Source organism: Bos indicus x Bos taurus, chromosome 22 (genome assembly GCF_003369695.1).
Source record: "Bos indicus x Bos taurus breed Angus x Brahman F1 hybrid chromosome 22, Bos_hybrid_MaternalHap_v2.0, whole genome shotgun sequence".
NCBI classification, from domain to species: Eukaryota; Metazoa; Chordata; class Mammalia; order Artiodactyla; family Bovidae; genus Bos; species Bos indicus x Bos taurus.
Window position 1 is genome coordinate 39,565,244 of NC_040097.1, and position 23,577 is coordinate 39,588,820.

The following is a 23,577-nucleotide window of genomic DNA, read 5'->3' on the forward strand; positions in this document are numbered from 1 at the left end:
AAGCATTGCTTTAGCTGCATCCCACAAATCTGGATAAGTTTTTTATTTAGTTTAAAATACTTTGTAATTTTCCTTGAGACTTCCTCCTTGCCCCAAAGACTATATTTGGTTATTCCTGATACTTTTGTATTAATTATTTCTAGTTTAGTTCTGTTGTAGTCAGAGAACATAGTTTCTATGACTTGAACCTTTTAACATTTCTCCAGTGTTGTTTGATGGCCAGTATTTGGTTTATCTTGAATGTTCTATGTTTACTTAGAAAGAATGTGTACTCTGCTCTTTTTGAGTGTTCTATAAATGTCAGTTAACCTCGTTTGTTGTTATTTAACTGCATCCTTGCTGGTTTTCTTGCTATTTGTTCTTTCAGTTAACATGAGAGTAATTCCACAGTCACTGTAATTGTGGGTTTATTTCTCCTTTTAGTTTCATTAGTTTTAAATTTATGTATTTTGAAGCGTTGTTAGGTGCATACACATGCAGGACATTACATGCTTTTGGAGAAATGATTCTTTTATCATTACTTAGTGTTCCCCTTTATCTTTGGTAATTTTTCTTACTCTGAAGTCTATTTTCTTTGATACGAATATATTTACTCCAGCTTTCTTCTGGTTAATGGTTGCATGGTGATACTCTTTCTGTCCTTTTTCTTTTAACCTACTCTGTCATTTTATTTGAAGTGGATTTCTTGAAGATAGCGTACGGCTGAATCTTCGTAAAATATGTGTATTCTGGCAATCTGTTGTCAGTTGTGTGTTTAGACCACTTTACTCTCATTATTGGTGTGCTTGCGTTGAGTTCTGCCATTTTGTTCGTTTTGTCACCCTTTTTTGTTCTTTTTCCTCTTTGCTGTTTTCTGTTCATTTGGACTCTCTTAGAATTGTAATTTCTTGAGGTTTTGGCTGTTCTCTTTGTATAGCTCCTTTAGTGGTTATCCTTGGGATTAAAATACATATACTTTACCTAATTTACTTAAAATTATCGTTTCATGTGGAAAGTAGAAACTTACCACCATGTAGATGTGTTTACTTTCTTCCCTTTGTGTTATATGTGTCATATTGTATCCGTAGATGTTGAGAACCATACCAGTGTTATAATTTTTTCTTTCAACTATCAAATATTTTATTGTAAAGAGAAAGTTAATAGTTTATTATATTTATCCAAATATTACTGTTTTTGTTGCTTTCTTTTAATTACTAAACTCTAGGTTTCCTCTGTTAGTTTCTGTTACAGCTGAAAAATTTCCTTTTGTATTTCTTTTAGAGCATGTCTGCCAGGTGCAAATTCTTTTTGTTTTCCTTCCTTTGAGAGGGTCCTTATTATCTTCATTCCTGAAGGGCATTTTCACTGAATATAGAGTTCTAGGTTGACAGTTCTCCCCCCTCCTCCAGCACTTTTGAATAGACTTTTATTACTTATGATGAGAAATTCATAATCATTCAAATTGTTACGCATAGACATTCTAATTGCTATTTTCATGTATCATTTCTCTCTGGGGCTACTTTCAAGATTTTTTTGTCTGATCTCAGCAGTTCAATTATGATGTATCTGGATATGGATTTCTTCGAGCTTACCCTGTTTTGGATTGGTTGCACTGCTTGAATCTCTTTCACCAAATTTTGAACATTTTCAGCCATTCTTCTCTCTTTTTTTCTTTATCGTGTAGTTGGCATACAATGGTTAGTTGTATAATCTGAAATAAAATGATTAAATATTCATATGCCTTGCAAAATGATAACCACAATAAGTGTAGTTAACCTCTATCACCTTTCATAGTTGCCAAGAAACTTATTTTCTTGTGATGAGAACTTTGAAGATTTACTCTGGGCAACTTTCAAATATTTAATACAATACTATTAACTTTGTCACCATGCTGTACATTATATCCTTATGACTTACTTACTTTACAATTGGATTTTTGTGACTTTTGACCCTTTCACCCATTTCTGGCAACCACTTGTCTGTTTTCTGTATCTGTAAGCTTATATTTTTTGCTGTTTTCTTTTTAGATTCCACATATAAGTGATATCATTTAGTATTCGTCTCTGTCTGACTTTTTTCACTTAGCATTACTCTTGAGGTCCACCTGTGTTGTTCCAAATGGCAGGATCTCATTCTTTTTAAAGAGTGAATAATGTTCCACTGTGTGTGTGTGTGTGTGTGTGTGTGTGCACGCGCAACACATGTGTATATAACTGTCTCACATTTTAAACGTCTTATCATTTGTCATTGGATGCTCAGGTTGTTTCCATATTGTGGCTTTTGTAAATAATGTTGCACTGAACATGGGGATGCATGTATCTTCTTGAGTTAAAGTCTTCATTTTCTTCAGATAAGTACTCAGAAGTGGAATTGCTAGGTCATATGGTAGTTCTGGAATGTCAGGTCCATGAATCAAGGCAAATTGGAAGTGGTCAAATAAGAGATGGCAAGAGTGAATGTCGACATTCTAGGAATCAGCAAACTCAAATGGACTGGAATGGGTGAATTTAACTCAGATGACCATTATATCTACTACTGCGGGCAGGAATCCCTCAGAAGAAATGGAGTAGCCATCATGGTCAACAAAAGAGTCCAAAATGCAGTACTTGGATGCAGTCTCAAAAACGACAAAATGATCTCTGTTCGTTTCCAAGGCAAACCATTCATTATCACAGTAATCCAAGCCTATGCCCCAACCAGTAACGCTGAAGAAGCTGAAGTTGAACAGTTCTATGAAAACCTACAAGACCTTTTAGAACTAACACCCAAAAAAGATGTCCTTTTCATTATAGGGGACTGGAATGCAAAATAGAAAGTCAAGAAACCCCTGGAGTAACAGGCAAATTTGGCCTTGGAATACGCAATGAAGCAGGGCAAAGACTAATAGAATGTTGCCAAGAAAATGCACTGGTCATAACAAACACCCTCTTCCAACAACACAAGAGAAGACTCTATACATGGACATCACCAGATGGTCAACACTGAAATCAGATTGATTATATTCTTTGCAGCCAAAGATGGAGAAGCTCTAAACAGTCAGCAAAAACAAGACCAGGAGCTGACTGTGGCTCAGACCATGAACTCCTTATTGCCACATACAGACTGAAATTGAAGAAAGGGAAAACCACTAGACCATTCAGATATGACCTAAATCAAATCCCTTATGATTATACAGTGGAAGTGAGAAATAGATTTAAGGGCCTAGATCTGATAGAGTGCCTGATGAGCTATGGAATGAGGTTCGTGACATTGTACAGGAGACAGGGATCAAGACCATCCCCATGGAAAAGAAATGCAAAAAAGCAAAATGGCTGTCTGGGGAGGCCTTACAAATAGCTGTGAAAAGAAGAGAAGCAAAAAGCAAAAGAGAAAAGGAAAGATATAAACATCTGAATGCAGAGTTCCAAAGAATAGCAAGAAGAGATAAGAAAGCCTTCTTCAGCGATCAATGCAAAGAAATAGAGGAAAACAACAGAATGGGAAAGACTAGGGATCTCTTCAAGAAAATCAGAGATACCAAAGGAACATTTCATGCAAAGATGGGCTCAATAAAGGACAGAAATGGTATGGACCTAACAGAAGCAGAAGAGGTGGCAAGAATACACAGAAGAACTGTACAAAAAAGATCTTCACAACCCAGATAATCACGATGGTGTGATTACTGACCTAGAGCCAGACATCCTGGAATGTGAAGTCAAGTGGGCCTTAGAAAGCATCACTATGAACAAAGCTAGTGGAGGTGATGGAATTCCAGTTGAGCTATTCCAAATCCTGACAGATGATGCTGTGAAAGTGCTGCACTCAGTATGCCAGCAAATTTAGAACACTCAGCAGTGGCCACAGGACTGGAAAAGGTCGGTTTTCATTCCAATCCCAAAGAAAGGCAATGCCAAAGAATGCTCAAACTACCGCACAATTGCACGCATCTCACATGCTAGTAAAATAATGCTCAAAATTCTCCAAGCCAGGCTTCAGCAATATGTGAACTGTGAACTTCCTGATATTCAAGCTGGTTTTAGAAAAGGCAGAGGAACCAGAGATCAAATTGCCAACATCCGCTGGATCATGGAAAAAGCAAGAGAGTTCCAGAAGAGCATCTATTTCTGCTTTATTGACTATGTCAAAGCCTTTGACTGTGTGGATCACAATAACCTGTGGAAAATTCTGAAAGAGATGGGAATACCAGACCACCTGATCTGCTTCTTGAGAAATTTGTATGCAGGTCAGGAAGCAACAGTTAGAACTGGACATGGAACAACAGACTGGTTCCAAATAGGAAAAGGAGTACATCAAGGCTGTATGTTGTCACCCTGCTTATTTAACTTCTATGCAGAGTACATCATGAGAAACGCTGAACTTGAAGAAACACAAGCTGGAATCAAGATTGCCGGGAGAAATATCAATAACCTCAGATATGCAGATGACACCACCCTTATGGCAGAAAGTGAAGAGGAACTCAAAAGCCTCTTGATGAAAGTGAAAGTGGAGAGTGAAAAAGATGGCTTAAAGCTCAACATTTAGAAAACTAAGATCATGGCATCCGGTCCCACCACTTCATGGGAAATAGATGGGGAAACAGTGGAAACAGTGTCAGACTTTATTTTTCTGGGCTCCAAAATCACTGCAGATGGTGACTGCAGCCATGAAATTAAAAGACACTTACTCCTTGGAAGGAAAGTTATGACCAATCTAGATAGCATATTGAAAAGCAGAGACGTTACTTTGCCAACAAAGGTTCGTCTAGTCAAGGCTATGGTTTTTCCTGTGGTCATATATAGATGTGAGAGTTGGACTGTGAAGAAGGCTGAGCGCCGAAGAATTGATGCTTTTGAACTGTGGTGTTGGAGAAGACTCTTGAGAGTCCCTTGGACTGCAAGGAGATCCAACCAGTCCATTCTAAAGGAAATCAGTCTTGAATATTCATTGGAAGAACTGATGCCGAAGCTGAAGCTCCAATACTTTGGCCACCTGATGCCAAGAGCTGACTGACTGGCAAAGACTCTGATGCTGGGGAGGATTGAAGGCAGAAGGAGAAGGGGACGACAGAGGATGAGAAGGTTGGATGGCATCACTGACTTGATGGACATGAGTTTGAGCAAGCTCCAGAATTGGTGATGGACAGGGAACCCTGGTGTGGTGTAGTCCATGGGGTCGCAAAGAGTTGGATGTGACTGAAGTGAACTGAACTAATGCTAATACCCACCCCCCAACCCTCACGCTTCTGAGTTTAGAATCTGCTTGATCCCACATGTGAAGATTATGTAGGATAATTTTTTTTTAATGTGAAGATACAAGTGTATTTTACAGATGTATAGTGGACTTTTGATGTTCATGGGAGAAATACATCCAGACATTAATGACTTGATAAGTTAGCCAATTCTGTATATCCTCAAGCGCTCCAGCACTGATTTCTTTGGGAGCCCTTTTTTCACGTTGTTATTTATTTATTTTTTTTCACATTGTTATTACATCATCAGAATTTCTGACTGAGTGAAAACGCTGCACTGTGATGTGGTCGCCCAGTGGTTGACTAGGATGCTCACTGTCAAATTGTTCTACAAACAAGTTGAGTTTTCTTCAGCAGTTCTTTGGAGATACTGTGTTGGCACAAAAGTTCTTTTAAGTTTTTCTGTAAGATGGTAATGGTACAAGACCCTGAACGAACTTTTTGACCAACCCAGTAGATGTGTAAAACCATTACTAATGTGCTGTTAATGCAAGTTATGATGAAAATTATGATGGATATATGAAATAGTAATCAGAGACTTTTTGAAGTGAATTTTCTTCAGGAATAGAAGTTTGCAGGAATGAAGGTTTTCAGGCTTCTAATAGAAGTTGTGGGTTTGAGGACATTTTAATCCTCAGGAGTTGTCTTTGTAAAGGAGATTGCTGCAGAGTAGCTGTCTTGGTATTAGCAGTGCTAGTGGTAAAGGACCCGCCTGCCGATGCAGGAATCATAATGAGACTAGGGTTTAATCCATGAGTTGGGAAGATCCCCTGCAGGAGGGCATGGCTACCCACTCCAGTATTCTTGCCTGGGAAATCCCACGGACAGAAAATCCTGGTGGGTTACAGTCCATAAGGTCACAAAGAATTGGTTATGATTCAGCAACTAAACGACAGCCATAACTCCTGTTGGACCATAAAGAAGGGAGTCAACAGTCATAGGTGTTTGTGAATCAGTACAACTCAGATTCATCATCTATGTCTGCTGCTGCTGATTGGATCATCTTGCAGCAGAGTTTTAGAACTAGCCTGCCTCCATCAGAACATCCAGACCAGAGTTCATAAATGCCTCATCTATGTGCATAAGACAGATGAAGGAAGAGCACAGCACTCACTGTGCCCAGGTGGAAGCCGCTGCCAGTCAGTTGGAGTTGGCAGAGCAGATGGAAAATATTGACATCTAGAGCAGAGTCTCCACAAGGGGCCTGTCCATGCCAGATCCTAAGGATGCTTTTTTATCTTTTTGGCTAGTGTTTTTGAAGAGTGAGAAGCTGTTTTGACTATTGTTGCAAATTTTGTCCTTTTTTGAAGGATAATATTATAAATTTATGATTTTGCTGAAGGTTTTTATTACTTGATTTCCTTCAGAAAAATAACTTAGGAGTTTAGTTTATTCGGAGTTATAGCTCTTTTTCAGAATTTGGGCCATTTGAAGATGAGAGGCCTTAATTGACCATGCCCTAAGAAACCTGAAAATTTTGTGTGCTACTTAATTTTGTTTGATAAGGACTGAAGAGAATCCCTCCATCTTAAAACAAACTAAAGTCAAAACCCACTGGGATTTTGAGAGATGTTATTCTTTGGTTAGTAAGATTTAACTCTCAAATGAAGCTTAAATATGTCCTTTTAAACTGATGTCCTGTGGGAAGGAATTATGTCTGTAGTTGGAAGTAATTCTGGGTTTGCGCTTAAAACTGATAACAAATTACAGTTTTTTCGGAAATTAAGGAAAATTGTCCAAAGATTTCTAAAAAGAAAATGAACATGATATGATCCTTGATATACCACTGTACTGAATGATTATACCTTTTCTAGCCCCTTAAAAAAAGAGAGCCTCAGATATGACATATGTGTTCACAGTGGAAACTATGAAGTGCTGAGAGAGAAGAGAAGAATATGTATTAAGTGGGATAGTTTTCACCCAGAAGAGGAACTTAGACTTGGGAGAGCACACTGTGTTTAATTCATTTCTCAGCTTATACATAAATATTAAAATATAGAAAATCAGAGTAGATTTAAAAATGCCAATTTCAAAGCCTAGAGGCTTTTCCTTTATATAGAAATGATTAAATATGGATTTTTCTATTAGAAGACATTTGTAAGTCAGTATCCTTTTAGAACATTGAAGGACAGAACTAGATTAGCAGTGATTTGTTCCTGAACTAGTTGTCATAATTTCTTAAGATTGAATCTGTTCATGAGTTTCACTAATATTATAGTAGGAAATTTATTTTTTTAATTCTAGATGTGTCCTAGATATGATACACAAGAAGGTGATATTTGATTATCCTGTTTAAGAGATCTTTCTTTGGAAACAATTTCAAACTTACAGAAAATTTGCAGGAATGAAAGCACTCCAAAAAACATTTATAGACCCTTTGTTGAGGTCAGACATGTCACCTCATTGCTGTAGCCTTCATGTACTGTGTATGTCACCCTGTATAAGGAAGATCTCTCTGTGCCATGCCCATTGTTCCTAGATGTTTACATTTGTATTTTCTGAGTTTAGGAATATTTTCTTATGTGACTAATTTAGTTGCCAACTTTATTGTGTTTTTTAAAAAATGATATCTCATAGATGTTATCTATCACTATTTTGTCAGTTGACCCAGTAATGTTGATAGTTTTTTTGCTCCCCAGCAGAGGATCCAGTCTAGGGTCAGGTACTGCATTTAGACATCCTGTCTCTTTAGCACCTTCTGTCTAGTCTGAAACATTTTAGAGTTTTGATCTTTTATGACATTGGCATCTTTGAAACTCCTCCTCTCCCCCTGCCTTTTAAATACAACGTTCCTCTGTTTCGGGTCAGTCTGACGTTTGTTCATGATTAGATTTAGTTTATGCCTTCTCAGTTGAAATACTTGGATGTTGTGTCCTTATGGTAATACTTCTTTGGGCACATGAAGTCCATTTGAGAAGTCCATGTGAAGTCAAGATTTTGTCTTGATTTCTTCATTGTATAATTACTTGTTTTTCCCTCTGCAGCTGATGAGTGGTTTGTGAGGTATACTTTAAGACCGTTTAAGGAATGGAAATACCTTATTCCTCATCAAGATTTTCTCCTAGATCTACCTTTCATTTTAAATAATTCCAGCAAAAGTGGGTTGCCATTCTTTTTTTTTTTTTAACTATTGTAGTTTGAAACATAAGAGTAATATTATTGGCAGTAATTTAACTTACTAGTGAAAATACAAGAACCAAATAATGATACAAACTAGGAAAATGGGTATTAGTAATGAGTTTTCCAATTGAATTAAACGTTCTTGGAAAAAAAAGTGAATTACTTGTATGTTTATTTGCTTTATCTTACTTGTCAAATGTGTAAATTTTGGCAGTTTAAATGATTTGCGTCATAGTTATGTTGTTTAAAAAGAGAGACGACTGCTCTGCTTAGCATGTGAAAGTAGTTTCTTTTGGCTGAGAGGAGAAATGTAGTCTGAATCTTTTGTTCTTGCTGTTTATCTCATTCTGTCTCTACAAAGTATCTTGATAACTAAAACCTTAAAAAATAAAAAGATTCTTAGAGAAAAACCTGTGAGAGATTTGTCAAAGCAGGTATTTTTCCACTTGTGTTTAAAGTTTATTGAATTGGATCAGACTGCTGCTAAAGAGAAACAGATCAAGCAAAGAGAAGCTTCTCCCATGTTGTTCACAGCTTGATTTCTGCATTTGTTCATTTACGAGAGCAACTGTAAAATCTCATCTGTTGCATCTGGAATCTCTATTTTAAAGCACTGAAATGTATGGGTATTTCACTGTGTTCTCACAAGTGTCAGAGACCATGGTATATGAGCAGCCAGTGCTTGCATGGTGCGTTTCTACCTTAATCTGGTTACAAAGAATAAACACCTTCCCCATTCTTACTGTCTTAGAGTATGGTCAGTGAAGTGTCCTTTCACTAGTACAGGTCCTCTGCCTCATGTTTCTGCCTTCCTGGGGTTAACCATTACCTTGGTTCTTCTCTTTCCTTTTCTTTTTGCCTTACTCATGCGATCCACAGTAATAAATTTAGGTAAGCTCTGTGTACTGGAGTTGACGCAAATAGAACTTTATGGGACAAGGTCTGCTTTTAGCCTTTGGTATACTAATGATTTTGGGGGGAGAAAAAGTCACATTTTTCCTACTCTTGAAGGCATTCATCACTTAACTATATTTTATTCAATTTTAATTTTTTTTTAACACCAAGAACATTTTATATTGGGTTATAGCTGATTCACAGTGTTGAGGTCATTTCACTTGAACAGCGAAGGGGGCTTAACTATCCATGTACATGTATCCATTCTCCTCCAAAACCCCTCCAATCCAGGCTGGTACATAACACTGAGGAGAGATCCTTGTGCTGTACAATAGGTCTTTGTTGACTATCCATTTTAAATGTAGCAGTATATTTTAAATGAGAGGCCTGTGAATAAGCATAAAATAAAAAGCAAAGACATTACTTTGCTGACAAAGGTCCGTCTAGTCAAGGCTGTGGTTTTTCCAGTACTCATGTATTGATGTGAGAGTTGGACCATAAAGAAGGCTGAGCGTCAAAGAATTGATACTTTAGAACTGTAGTGTTGGAGAAGACTCTTGAGAGTCCCTTGGACTGCAAAGAGATCAAACCAGTCAACCCTCAAAGTTATCAACCCTGAATATTCATTGGAGGAACTGATGCTTAAGCTGAAGCTCCAGTACTTTGGCCACCTGATGCAAAGAACTGATTCATGGAAAAGACTGATGCTGGGAAAGATTGAAAGCGGGAGGAGAAGGGGACGACAGAGGATCACATGGTTGGATGGCATCACCGACTCGATGGACATGAATTTGAGCAAGCTCTGGGAGTTGGTGATGGTCAGGGCAGCCTGGCGTGCTGCAGTCCGTGGAGTCGTGAAGAGTTAGACACAGCCGAGCAACTGAACTGAATTGAACTGATGAATAAACATAAAACCATAAATGCTAGAGCTGTAAGTGACTTTGGAGATAGTCTTCCAATTTCCTTTTCTTCTAGTAAGATAGCTTAATCCTGAAGGTAAGATGACTTGTGTGTGGTTAGTAATTAGTGTAACTGCTAATAAGATTCCTCGATCTCGAGGGTATTTTACCATCTTATTTTGCTTCAAATTTATTTTGTCCCAGCCAAACAAATTCCAGAGATACAACCTTGTGACTCTAGGTGTGCATAATAGCTGCAGTTTCATCCATTGTCCCAAAATCATTGTGAGTGCCACTCATGATCTTGAATTTGTGTTAAGTGAAGGTCAGTTTATATTTGATATGCTATTTAAGAAGACAGGTATGAAAACATCTTTTTATTTCTCTTTACAGATGTTAAAAATAATGTGACTTTGAGCAAATAGCTTAACCTGTCATTGCCTTGGTTTTCTCATCTGAAAAATGAGGATATTGCCACATATTTCATAGGGTTGTTATAAGGATTAAGTAAGTTAATATTGATTAATATTTACTGAGTATTTAGACCAGTGCTTCATGCTATGTAAGTATTTGTTAAAATAAAGAGCATGATACACAATTAAGTAGTATTTTTAAAACATCTACTTGTTTCCTAAATTGCTAGTCTCAGTTTAGTGGCATTTTGACAGCATAGAAATAAATTCTGTTATTTAGAGCACAACTGCCAACTGAGTGGTTTAGTCATTCAACACAAGCTTTGAAAAGTGACAATTAAGATTTGACACTAAGAAAGAAGTAGAAAACGCTTCCAAATCTATAAAGTTGTTGTTCCACAAAATCCATTCATCAAAGCCAACAAATGTTTTTTGAACAATTATGCTGTACTCAGGACATTTGGAATTAAAAACCCAAAGATACGATTACCTAATTTTCAGCCTTTGCAGGTTATCAGTGGCAGGTGAATGAGGGAAAACTATGGTTAACATCTGCCAGCAGTGAGAAGTAATGGTGAAGAAAGAGATGAACAACTAAGACAGTTCAGGGTCAGCTGAGTATACTGCAGCCCCTACATCATGATCGTAATCATAAAATTTTACTGCCAGAAGGGCCTGTGAGGATTATGGAGTTTAGTTTTCTTGTTTTACAATTTGTAAAATGACCCTGAAACACCAAGAACATATTCAGTCATATTCCAAGGATTGTGAAAAGTTAGCCAAGTATGTACTGCACCTTAGAAAGCTTCGTGTGCAAGCTGTTGTAGAAGTTTTGGTACCAAAAAACTTCAGCTTTGATTTCTGCCTGCCTCATTATGTATAGCTTCTTTTCCTAATGATACCAAATAAATGAGGCATTATCTCAGACCTCTCCTCAGATATTAGTTAAAGCCTATTATAATTCACAGTGGCGAACTTTAAGAAAAATAATCAACCACTGTTGAGCAGTGTGACCTTGGGAATTTATTTCCTGTTCCATAAAATGATAATGATTGCCTTCACTTACGTCACACAATTTTTTATAATTGTAAAATGCACAAGATATAAAATTTACCATCTTAACTATTAAGTGTATAATTCAGTACTAATAAGTACATTCACATTTCTTTGTAGCCATCACCACTCTCCATCTGTAGGACCTTTTATGTACCCAGCCTGAAATCCCATACCCACTAAGCATTAACTCCCTGTTTCCACCGCTCTAGCCTTTGGCAACTACCATTCTACTTTCTGTTTTTATGAATTTAACTACTGTAGGTTTCTCATATAAATCGAATCATGAAGTTTTTGTCTTTTTTGTGCCTGGCTTGTTTCACTTAGCACAGTGTCCTCAAGGTTCCTCCATGGTGTAGCATGAATAAGGTTTTAAGGCTGAATAGTATTACATTGTAGGAATAGACCACACTTTGTTTATCTGTGCATCATCAGATGGACTCTCAGGTAGCTTCCACATTTTGGCTGTTGTGAATAATGCTGTGAGCATGGTTGTATAAATATCTCGGATTCCTACTTTCAGTTATTTTGGGTATATACTCAGAACTGGAATTGCTGGATCATGTGGCAATTCTATTTTTAGTTTTTTGAGGAACTGCCATATTGTTTTCATTCTCCCACCCCTGACAACTACTGATCTTTTTATTTACTGTTTTCTTTTTTTTCATAATATCATATTGTTGGAATCATGCAGTATGTAGTCTTGCCACATTGGGTCTTTCATGAAATATGCATTTAAGGTTCCTCCATGTTCTTCGTGACTTAGTTGCTCATTTCTTTTTAGTACTGAATAATACTATATTGTCTGGATGTACCAGTCTTATCTGTTCACTTACTGAAGGGCATCTTGGTTGTTTTAGGTTTTAGCAATTATAAACAATGATGCTGTAATCATTTAATGTGTGGATTTTTTTGTGGACTTAAGTATTCAAGCCCTTTTGGTAAATACCAAGGAGTGTGATTGTTGGGTTGTATGGTATGAATACGTTTGGTTTTGTAAAATACTGTCAGCTGCCTGCCAAAGTAGCTGCACCATTCTGCAAACCTATCAGCAGTGACTGAGAGTTCCTCTTGCTCCACATCCTCATCTGCATTTGATGTTATAAAAAAATACCAGATTTGGGCCACTCTAAATGGTTTGCAGTGGTATCTCATTGTTCTGAATTGCATTTTCATGGTGACATATGATGTGGTGCGTCTTTTCCTGTGCTTCTTTGCCATCTGTGTATCTCCTTTGGTGAGATCTTAGGCTTATATTTTAGTTGGATTGTTTTCATATTGTTGAGTTTTAACAGTTCCATTGTATATTTCCAGTAATAGTCTTTTATCAGGTGTCTTTTGCAAATATTTTTCTCCTACTCTGTGGCTTGTTTTGAGTCTCTTTGACATTGTCTTTTTCAGAGCAGAAGTGTTAATGAAGTTATTAGCTTATTTCCTTTATAGAGCATGCCTTTGATGTTACCTTTGCTCATGTTTTAATCAGGTTATATGTTTTGTTTTTTTGTCATGGCTAGTTTTGATATATGTACATTTGATATCACAACTAAATCTTCACATATAAATCATATATGTGAAAGTTCTGAAAATTATACTGTTTGACAGGTGAAAATAAAATAGTTATTATGGTTATATTAACATTTTTTCTAAAATTAGCCCAAATGCCACTGAACAGTAGGGGAAAAGAAAAAGAGGTAGAACATTTTGGGGGATATGTAGAACAAATTAGCTTGTGAAATTGGAATTCATTGTGCTCAGTACTTGTAGACATTTTGAAATGAATGTGTGGCTAATAGTTGGCCGATGTTAGGGACTTTAAAATAGTCCCATTTTGTTAAAGAGCCCCGTGTTGATAGAGTTCATATTCCCAAGTCGCAAAATACATAATATTAATATATAAAATCAGTATTAATGTGACTCATTAGGTGTACTTCACTAGAGGATATAAAGAATGTTTGAGTGGACAGACATATGTGCTTGGGTGGAGAGACTTGGTTCAATATCAAGAGTTGATAAAAGGCAGGCAGTATTGTAACAGAAATAATTACTTTCTAAAGTTTATTTCAAATGTGAGCAATGAACCACATTTCTAAACATTCCAAATTCTTGATCTTCTATTTAGAATAATACATAGATAAGCTACAGTAATTTGTGTAATCCTAATTTATTTCCAATTGGAAAAAAACAGACTAATGGAAAAGAATTGAGGACTCAGATATAGAACTTCCGTTATATGAAATTTGCCATTTCACGTCAGTCTAGTCAGGAAAGTGTGGATTTATAGATCCATTTGTAAAATGGACCTTTGTTACACTGTGTAATCATAAACATTTAAAAATATAAATAGTATTAGAAGATACTTAATTTTGGTCTCTGACAGGAAGGTCATAAACCAAAAAGAGAATGGAATTGAATAGAATAGAATCCTACATAAAAGGAGGATCATCTTTATGAAAAAACATTTTGTAAGCATTATTAAAAAGCTGACTCAGAAGAGCAACAGTGAATTTTAACAGTATTGTCAATATAATTTCAGTGCTACAAATAGAAAACTCTAACCATTTGCTTCTGATTTACTTCTGCCTTGTATACAAAAAAGTATGTATAGGTGGAGGAAATTTACATAACAGATTTCTTAAGTAGTTGTACAGTATTTTTCTTAAACTTAAAAATATGTAAAATTTGCATTAGTTTCGAAAATATCTTTAAAAGGAGAATGTCTATGAATGAAAAAAATGCATCTCTTCAAAATCTATGGCTATCAGGAATATTTTCTTAAGGTTACCATCACTAAAAAATTAGTTACTTGCTTAGAGCCGAAGAATTGATGCTTTTGATCTGTGGTGTTGGAAAAGACTCTTGAGAGTCCCTTGGACTGCAAGGAGATCCAACCAGTCCATTCTAAAGGAGATCAGCCCTGGGTGTTCTTTGGAAGGAATGATGCTAAAGCTGAAACTCCAGTACTTTGGCCACCTTGTGTGAAGAGTTGACTCATTGGAAAAGACTCTGATGCTGGGAGGGATTGGGGGCAGGAGGAAGAGGGGACTACAGAGGATGGGATGGCTGGATGGCATCACCGACTCGATGGACGTGGGTTTGAGTGAACTCCAGGAGATGGTGGTGGACAGGGAGGCCTGGTGTGCTGCGATTCATGGGGTTGCAAGGAGTCGGACAGGACTGAGCGACTGAACTGAACTGAATATGGGTACAGAAGTAAAGTTGATGTGAAAGGTTGTACAGTGTTGCAGTTTTAATAAGTAACAATTAGTCTAACTTCAAATGTTTTCTTTCATTCAGTCAGGTCAGTTCAGTGAAGATATGATACCTACAGTGGGCTTCAACATGAGAAAAGTAACTAAAGGTAACGTCACAATAAAGGTACGTCAGCTGCTTGCCATACTTGATGTAAATTGTTAGCACATACAAATTAGGAGTTTTTCTGTTTGTTTCTTTTGGTTTTTACATGAGTATTGGCAGTTCTTAATTGGGCATGTTCCAAAAGAGTATAAATTAATTTTTTTCCTTCTTTCTCTAATAGATACAAATGTTTAAGTGTTGAAATGTTAAGTCTCATGAAAAACTTTGCATATGGGTTGGCAAAAGTAATATTTGGGATTTAGATGTTCCTAGGAAATAAAAATCCCATCTTCAGAGTGTTTGGAATGTAATATTGCATATATTTCATGAATAATTTATGTTGAAAGAGAGTAACTGTTTATAATATTGGTAACTTAGTATTGTATTTATGGTAGCAAATACAGTAACCTAGTTTTCCTTTCTTTACTACTAAGCCCTAAAATTAAAACTATAAAACAGTAAAAAATTAATTAGTTTAACATAATTTTGTTTCTAGAATAAGTTTGATAGGTTTGCATTGTGGACTGTTGGACCAGTTTTTAATTTATTTTTATTATTTTTGACTCCTTTGTTCATGTGGGGAGTTTTGCTTCTACAGCCTGAACCCTTATGGCCGTTTTATCCAGTTCTTGTGGCTCACAGAAGCTGTTTACTAAATTCTTTCTGTAGCTTATCTAATGAAGCTTCTAATGTCTCATGTGTATGTCATTATGCATGCGTCCAGTGTTTGTAGCTAAACTGGAAGCCTTTTGAAGATAAACATCATGACTTAAGACCTTTACATAGCCCTACAGAGTAGCCATAATGGTGAAATGACTGTAGTCGGTGGCTTTCATATGGATAAAATAATTTTATATAAGAAAAGCACCTAGGTAGGAATATTTTCTATGTTATATACGGAATAATTGAAAATGATTACATTCTAATATATATACCCCATCAGACAATTAAACTCTAATAGATTCTGAATGAAGTGTTTTTTTTTCTCTTGGACTTCAAATGTGGATGGTGCATGATCATGCAGATTCTAAGAGTACTATTTTTTAAAGAATAGGTTTTCAGTATTGGAAATCTATTGGTTAACAGGCAAAGAAAGTATTGCCCCAATATGAAATCTTTGCCACGCAGCACGTATTAGATCTAACGTAAACATATTAAATACGGACTTCAAGTTCAGAAATGGCCCCAAGAACTTCCACGTCAAGAGCTTGTTTGAGCTCAGTTTTTTCCAAAGCAGTTTGGCTCTCACATTGTGGAGCTGAGCATATCTGCTTCATTTTTTCTCTTCTATCTGCAGCTTTTTTCTTCACTGTGTTATTTGAAATATTGTTATTAAGATTTGTCTATCTTGATTTGAAGATTTGGGACATAGGAGGACAACCCCGCTTCCGGAGCATGTGGGAACGGTACTGCAGAGGAGTCAATGCTATTGTGTAAGCTGCCTCCCTTCCACCCTGAACCCCTGGTCCCCCATCCCCCCTTATAGTCAGTTTAGGTTTCAAGGGAATAAGTCATTTTTCATACTTTTAAAGGCTTAATTTTAATTTCTGGCAGTAAAATCTTTTTTAGGTATTTTCTTAGTATAATTTCCCATTAACATCAGACTTTAAAAAGTAATCATCAAATGAGACTTTTTTTTTTCTCTATGTTGCTAAGAGCTAATGGATATACATACATGTTTTACTGTCATGTCTTAGCCCCCTAAAGAACAGTCTGTTTCTCTGCTTATTTTATTGATGTGTAGTTGCTTAACAGTATTGGTTTCAGGTGTACAGCATAGCGATTCAGTATTTTTGCAAGTTATATTCCATTATGGGTTATTGAAAGATAATAGGTATAATTTCCTGTGCTATATAATATATCCTTGAAGCTTATCTAATTCTGTATATAGTAGTTTGTATCTTTAGGACAGTCTTAAGTATTTTGGGGTGATAGCCTTTTAAAATCTAGGACTTAATTTTGATCAACAGTTTCAGTAGTATAAATTAAGAAAATTAAAAATCTGTTCATTGTGATCATTAAAGAATATGGTGGAGGCATTTTGAGATCACTTTTTTTTTTAAGTTACATGATAGATGCTGCAGATCGTGAAAAGATTGAAGCTTCTCGAAATGAACTACATAATCTTCTAGATAAACCACAGTTACAAGGAATTCCAGTAAGTATGGTTAATTTCACATTATATGATTATAATATTTGTAGTTATATTATTAAAAGTTTAATTATGCATTTTTGTTAATTATGTTTGAAATCAGTAGAGTATCTTATTTGTTTTAAAGTCTGGAAAGCTTATATTTACTGAGTATCCATCATATGCTGGGCAGTGTGCTATTTAGTCATTTCTTAACAAGCTGTTCAGTGAACTGTATGTAGTAGAAGCAGTGGTTAGTCCTGGGGAAGTAGTAGTGAACAGAAGTAGATAGAAACATGCTTCCTGCCATCATGGAGCTTATGGTTTAATAGGAAACTAGGTAGATGATATGAAAATGGCTTGAATAATGCAGCTCTGATAAGTGCTATGAAGGAGAGATTCAAGGGGCTTATGGAGTTGTAAGTTACAGGGCAGATTTGATACAGTTTGAGAGAAGAAGGAAAGATTCCCCAAGAAGTGCTACTTGAGCTGAGGTGTGAGGGATGTGTAGGCATGTGAGGGATGTGACAGTTGGAGGAAAAGAGAGTTGCAGGCAGAGGCTCTTAGGCAGGAGGAAGTGGGGTTTGCGAGGAGGCTGGTGTCTCTAGAGCGCTGAGCAGAGTGGGCGGGAAGAGCATTGTGAGCCTGTGACAGCAGGGTACTTCAGGAGGCTGTGCTGGGTGGGACTGGGTGTTTGAAATGCTCAGACTTACCTAAATCATTCTTACTTCAGTTTAAAAAATGGATTGCACAGGGACTATTCCCACATGGTGCTATGGTAAAGAACTCACCTGCCAGTGCAGAAGACGTAGGAGACACGCGGGTTCGATCCCTGGGTTGAGAAGATCCCCTGGAGAAGGGCATGGCTACCCTTTCCAGTGTTCGTGCCTGGAGAATCCCTTGGACAGAGGAGCTTGGCGGGCTACAGTCCATGGAGTGGCAAAGAGTCAGACACAACTGAAGCAGCTTAGCATAAGGAGGACAGTTTTAGGAAGCTATTGAAACAGTTTTCAAGTTCAAGACAGTTTTGAACTTGTCTTGGCAAAATAGAGTACCATGGATTGGGGTGGTCATAGACAAGGTTGTGAGAAGGAAATAAATGTGGAGGCTGTTTAGGAAGACAGTCCACCAGACTTAGCAGGGAAGATAAACAGGATAATTCCTAGTTCCTGGCTAATATGGTTAGATGGGAGGTGGTGCCATTTGTTGAGTGAAAAAATGCTGGAAAAGGCCTAGGCTTTACCCTCATGACAAGGTCATGAGTGTCAGATCTCTGAAGTGTGTTATCTCAGTTAATCTTCACAGTGTACTGAGGTTGATGGTGTGATCCCTCCTGGTAACAGTTGTTACTTGCTCAGGATCACATGGCGACTAGTGTATTGCACAGCCAGGTTTGAATCTGTTTATTTCTGACTTCAAGGCCTGTCCTTTTCCTTCTGTATTAACTAGTTCTGCATGTTGTTGTTCAGTTGCCTAGCCATGTCCGACTCTTTGTGACCCCATGAACTGCAGCATGCCAGGCCTCTCTGTCCCTCACCATCTCCTGAAGTTTGCTCAAATTCATGTTCTTTGCATTGGTGATGCCATCCAGCCATCTCATCCTCTGACACCCTCTTTTCCCTCTGCCCTCAATCTTTCCCAGCATCAGGGACTTTTCCAGTGAGTCAGCTGTTCGCATCAGATGACCAAGATATTGCACACCATAAGTAAAAAAAAATCTTGTTCCCCATGAGAGTTCTTAGTAGCAAACAGTAGAAAGCTGTTTAAGTAGAGAGGAATTCATTGAAACAATATTGGGTAGTTTACAGAGTCTTGAGAAGGCTTCCCATAACCGTGTTGAGAAAACACACTGGAACAAGGGAAGGCTGAGCAGCTGCTAGGACCACATCCAGATTGACATCATACAGTAAGTCTGGTGACCCCACGCAGTTGGTGAACACCAGACACAATCACTCCAGTTGGAAGAGCATTTAGTTGATGCCCCTTCTGTAGCAGAATGGGTTCAATATTCCTGCTTTCTTGTAAAACTGGCTCTGCATTCAGAGTTTTGGTTGATCGTAGATTATATGTCCATTCTCTAGCAGAAAAGAAGGCTGGAAAAGAAAGTATCTATAGAAGCAATAGCTTTATTGGGAGGCAGAGTCATAAGGTGGAAGATTTCTTTGTTTTTTTTTTTTGAAAGACTTTCTTAAATGTAGGAAGAGGACTAAGATGCCAGGCAATCCCAAAACTGAGAACTGATCACAAATGACCGGGGTGTATTTTTTTTTCAACTCACATAGATCCAGGTTGAGAACCTGAGGTGACTTAGTAAGACTAGTGAAAGTTAGTCACTCAGTCGTGTCTGACTCTGTGACCCCATGGACTGTAGTCGTGAGGCTCCTCTGTCCACAGGATTCTGTAGGCCAGAATACTGGAGTGGGTTGCCATTCCCTTCTCCAGTGGATCTTCCCAACACAGGGATCAAAACCTGGTACTTGCATTGCAGATGGATTCTTTACCTTCTGAGCCACCAGAGTTTGGAAAGGGGTAAGAATGGGAGAAGGGAGGACAGGCTGCCCAAGGGTGCTGAGATTTGGCTTTTGGCTCTCTGACCCCTACGATTTCAGCATTCTTTCAAGAGCTCTTGGTGCTCCTTGCACTCTGTGCATCTTTTCTTGGCTCTTTCTTCTTTGTGAGAAAAAGAGTCTAGGGCCTGTGAGTAGAATCAGTCACAGTATCTGGAGTTGAGGGTGGGGGTGGGACTTGTATTAAGTGAAAGAACATAGGTTTGACACGTGTTTGACGAGGCGACAAGGTAGCCATGGTGTGCACTCTCCTAGGCTTGGTCAAAGATACAAGTTCTTGGAGAACATTGACTCAGAGTAAGGATGTTATCAAATACATTATGTGTACTCACAGTTTTTGCTTTTTGTAAGGCAGAAAGGAGATACCTGGGAAAGACAGATGGTTTTGGAATGCCCCTCTCCACTTTCCTCTTTTTGCAAAGCACATCTAGTAATCACATGACACATTTGTTCTCAGAGTTGATGGCTACTGTATTTATCCTGGTTCCCAAACTTACCTATTGTCTTAATATTTATACATGATATTTTATAGGATGGATATAGAATTTTAAAGTCTTATTTACATGTTTACTGTTAGATTAATGCCTAACAGGTAATAGTGGTTGAAAATCATGCCTCTACCCTTGGCAGTTAAGATCATATTCACATTTTGGTGAAGATTTGTTAAGAAATAACAGAATGCATACCATAGACTTAGAATATCTTAAATAGAAGTTGGTAGCCACGTATTGAATTAGACATCTGCGTGGCATTAATAGAAGTTAGAGTAAATGCTTATTTGAATTACGAAGTGAATGAGATAGGCCAGTGGTCATGTAAATATGCTTTTAATACTGTGGCATGCAGTAACCTCCTAATTTTACTGTGGACACATGTGAATATGCTTCTGTGACATTTTCTTACATAAAATTTACTCAGTGACTTTTCTTTTTAAAGGTGCTAGTACTTGGAAACAAGAGAGATCTTCCTAATGCCTTGGATGAGAAACAGCTCATTGAAAAAATGTATGTCTTAAGAATGAATGATGGTTTTTTTTTGTTTTTTTGTTTTTTAATTGGTTCTATTTTGCCCACAAAATCTACTATTTTTTTGTTTTGTTTAGCTTTGCTCCATTATTTAGTAATGATCATAGCCCTGTTTTGGGGTAGATAAACTTGACTTACTAGAGAAGTAAACCCGTAAAATTTTATTAGTAATAACATAATTTCTTCAGTATAATAATTTAAAAGAACAAGTAATATTGAGCATAGAGAGACAAGATGACAATTGTTTTTAAAAGCCCAGACTTACTTTCCTAATTCTGCTTCTTACAGGAATCTGTCTGCTATTCAGGATAGAGAAATTTGCTGCTATTCAATTTCTTGCAAAGAAAAGGATAATATAGGTAAGAAATGACGGATATTTGTGGAGAAGTTGATATCAGTAGAAGGGATGTCTCTTTCTTTTTACTGTTTATTACCTTTATTTCTGTTTACTTGATTTCTCCTATAAAGTACTATTGCTTTTGCCTCAGGAAAAAGAGTAGACATTATACCTTTTAGCAACAAATACAGTATCCTAACTCTCCTCTGTGCTATTTAAAAAGTAAATGCAATAAAGACATGAGATTAATTATGTGCTATCAGCTTATTGCATTTTTGCAGAGCTAGTGTCTTAACTGTGCTTCATAACAGAATGACGTTCTTGAAATAAGACTTAACAGAAGTTGGTTTATAGACACTGTAAGGATTTTACGTTTATCAAACCAGTATATTACTGCAGTATGTTAGCACTCGCAACTATAAGCCAAAAATAACCCTTTACCTACTTAATATTCTGTATTCATTTCCTAGGACTGCAAAGTACTACAAACCGGGTGGCTTAGAAACAGCAGAAATTCGTTCTCTAAGGTTGAGGAGGGTAGAAGTTTGGTATCAGTGTCAGCAGGGCTGTGCTCTCTATGATGGCTCTAGGGGAGGATCTTTCCCTGCCTTTTCCTGCCGTGGGGCTGCCAGCAGTCTTTGACCCTCCTTGATTGTAGCTTTGTATCTCCACCCTCTTCCTCTGGCTTCAACATGGCTTTCTCCTCTGTGTGTATGTCTGAGGGTCTGTTTTCTCTTCTTACAAGGACGGATGTTACTGCACTAGGGGCCAACCCTAATCCAGAATTACCTCATCCTGTGTCTGCAAAGACCGAATTTCCAAATAAATTCTGAGGTTCTGGGTGGATGTGAATTTTTAGTGGTCACCATTCAATCCAGTACAGTATCCGTAAAGAATAAATATGTCTGACTCAACTTCAGTCTCTTAATTTGGTGAGGTATTATTTAATTAAAGTGTATTGGCATGGAGAAGATCAGAAAGTTAAAAAAAGAAAAGAAAGAGAAGTGTTTGACAAGATGAAAGGCTTTTCTGTATTAGCTGCTCAAGTGAAAAGACCCGTAACAGTGCAATAAAAAATACTCCCTAGTAAAAGATAACTTTGTCACAAAAGCTTCTCAAGCCATCTTGTCTGGCATGACAGACTCCACTGAAGTCTGAAAGGAGAGTTTGATGCCTGTGCCTTGAAGCAGATGGGTAGGAACCTAGGGATTTTCATGGCTCCTCACTTCTCCCAGTTGGTGGTCACTGGTGAAAAGTTTTCTCTCAGTGGGTCACTATAGAAAAAGAGGCTCTCCATCAGGGCTGCATTGTGACTAGAAATAGCGTGGGCTTTGGAGTAAGGCAGCCTCAGCGTGGAACACCTGGTCCTAAGTTCCTTTCTCATTGGCCTTGGACAGAGCACTTAAACTCCCAGATTTCTGCATTGTACTCATCTGTAAAATGGGGATGGTGGCAGCAACTTCGAAACTCTCTTGCAGGAGTGAGTAAAAAAATGAATTGCAGTGTTTAACTTGTGGGGGACATCACAGGAGTATATTCGTTTTCTCTTGCTGCTGTCAGTCAGAAGCCTGTCACTGACCTTACTGAGCTAAAGTCTAGGACTAAAGTTACAGGCGAGCTCCTTCTGGAGACTGTAGAGGGAAGAATCCATTTCTTGGCCCTTTTCCTCTTCTAGAGAGTGCCTGCTGTCTTGGCTCATGGCTCCATCCCCATCTTCAAATTCTCTCTCGCTCACCATTCTTCCATAATCATTTCATCAATTAAAAAAGTATATCAGAATAAAATGTAATAAATCAATAATGCCAAAACTGTGTGTTTAAAAGGTTTTTTGACACTTTTCTTTAGCCTTTATTCAATATGTATTGTTTCTCCCTGTACTTAACTTTTTTTCCCAGTCATTTCCAGTCTGTATCTCAGCTCCTGCCCTATTCCCCTCAGACCTGCTCTAATTCGCTTATAGTAATGATGGTTTTTGTCACTGATTCTGGGCTTCCTTTAAAGACCACCCAGAGCAGTCTGAGCCCACTACATTGCTGATGGACACAACCTCTCCTCTGTTAATTACATAGAATAAGTGACTTGTTATTTTGGGATCATCTAGCTCATTTGAGAACAGACTGTTCCAGCAATTAGGGTTACTTCAAGTTTATTTAAAATGTTTTTCCTATATTGAGGGGAACTCTTGTTAAGTTTTAAGCTGTGCCCCCAAGAGAGCATTTACTTACACAGCAGAGGTTTTCACGGAGGGATTATTTTTCTCCCAGAGACATTTGGCATTTTTTCCCCCTGGAAACTCTTTCAGTTGTCTTAGGAGGAGAATGATGCTGGCATCTAGTGGGTGGAGACCATAGTGGCCTTAAACATTCTCTCACCTCCAGAGCTGAGAAATGTTCGGCCTAAAATGTCAGTAGTGGCAAGATTGAGAAACCCCGTTCTATACTAACCAGGATTTTTAGTATGTTGTGCTATTCTGTAAATCCATTACTCCCTTAAAACCCTTATTTTCTGCTGTGACAAACTAGTCAGATACTTTGCTCATTTATGAAGGAAATGCAGGAGAACTGATGAGACCTTCTTA

The 23,577-nt window shown here is 37.5% G+C and overlaps 1 protein-coding gene across 1 annotated transcript in view; it reads left to right on the top strand.

Annotated features, from left to right (window-relative positions):
• The window catches only part of ARL8B (ADP ribosylation factor like GTPase 8B), a 48,766-nt gene that overhangs the window by 20,155 nt on the left and 5,034 nt on the right, over nt 1-23,577 (top strand). The window contains exons 2-6 of the mRNA XM_027522428.1: nt 14,880-14,960; nt 16,299-16,372; nt 17,004-17,097; nt 20,574-20,641; nt 20,951-21,021. Coding sequence (XP_027378229.1) covers nt 14,880-14,960; nt 16,299-16,372; nt 17,004-17,097; nt 20,574-20,641; nt 20,951-21,021 — 388 coding nt within the window. The remainder of the gene's footprint in view (nt 1-14,879; nt 14,961-16,298; nt 16,373-17,003; nt 17,098-20,573; nt 20,642-20,950; nt 21,022-23,577) is intronic.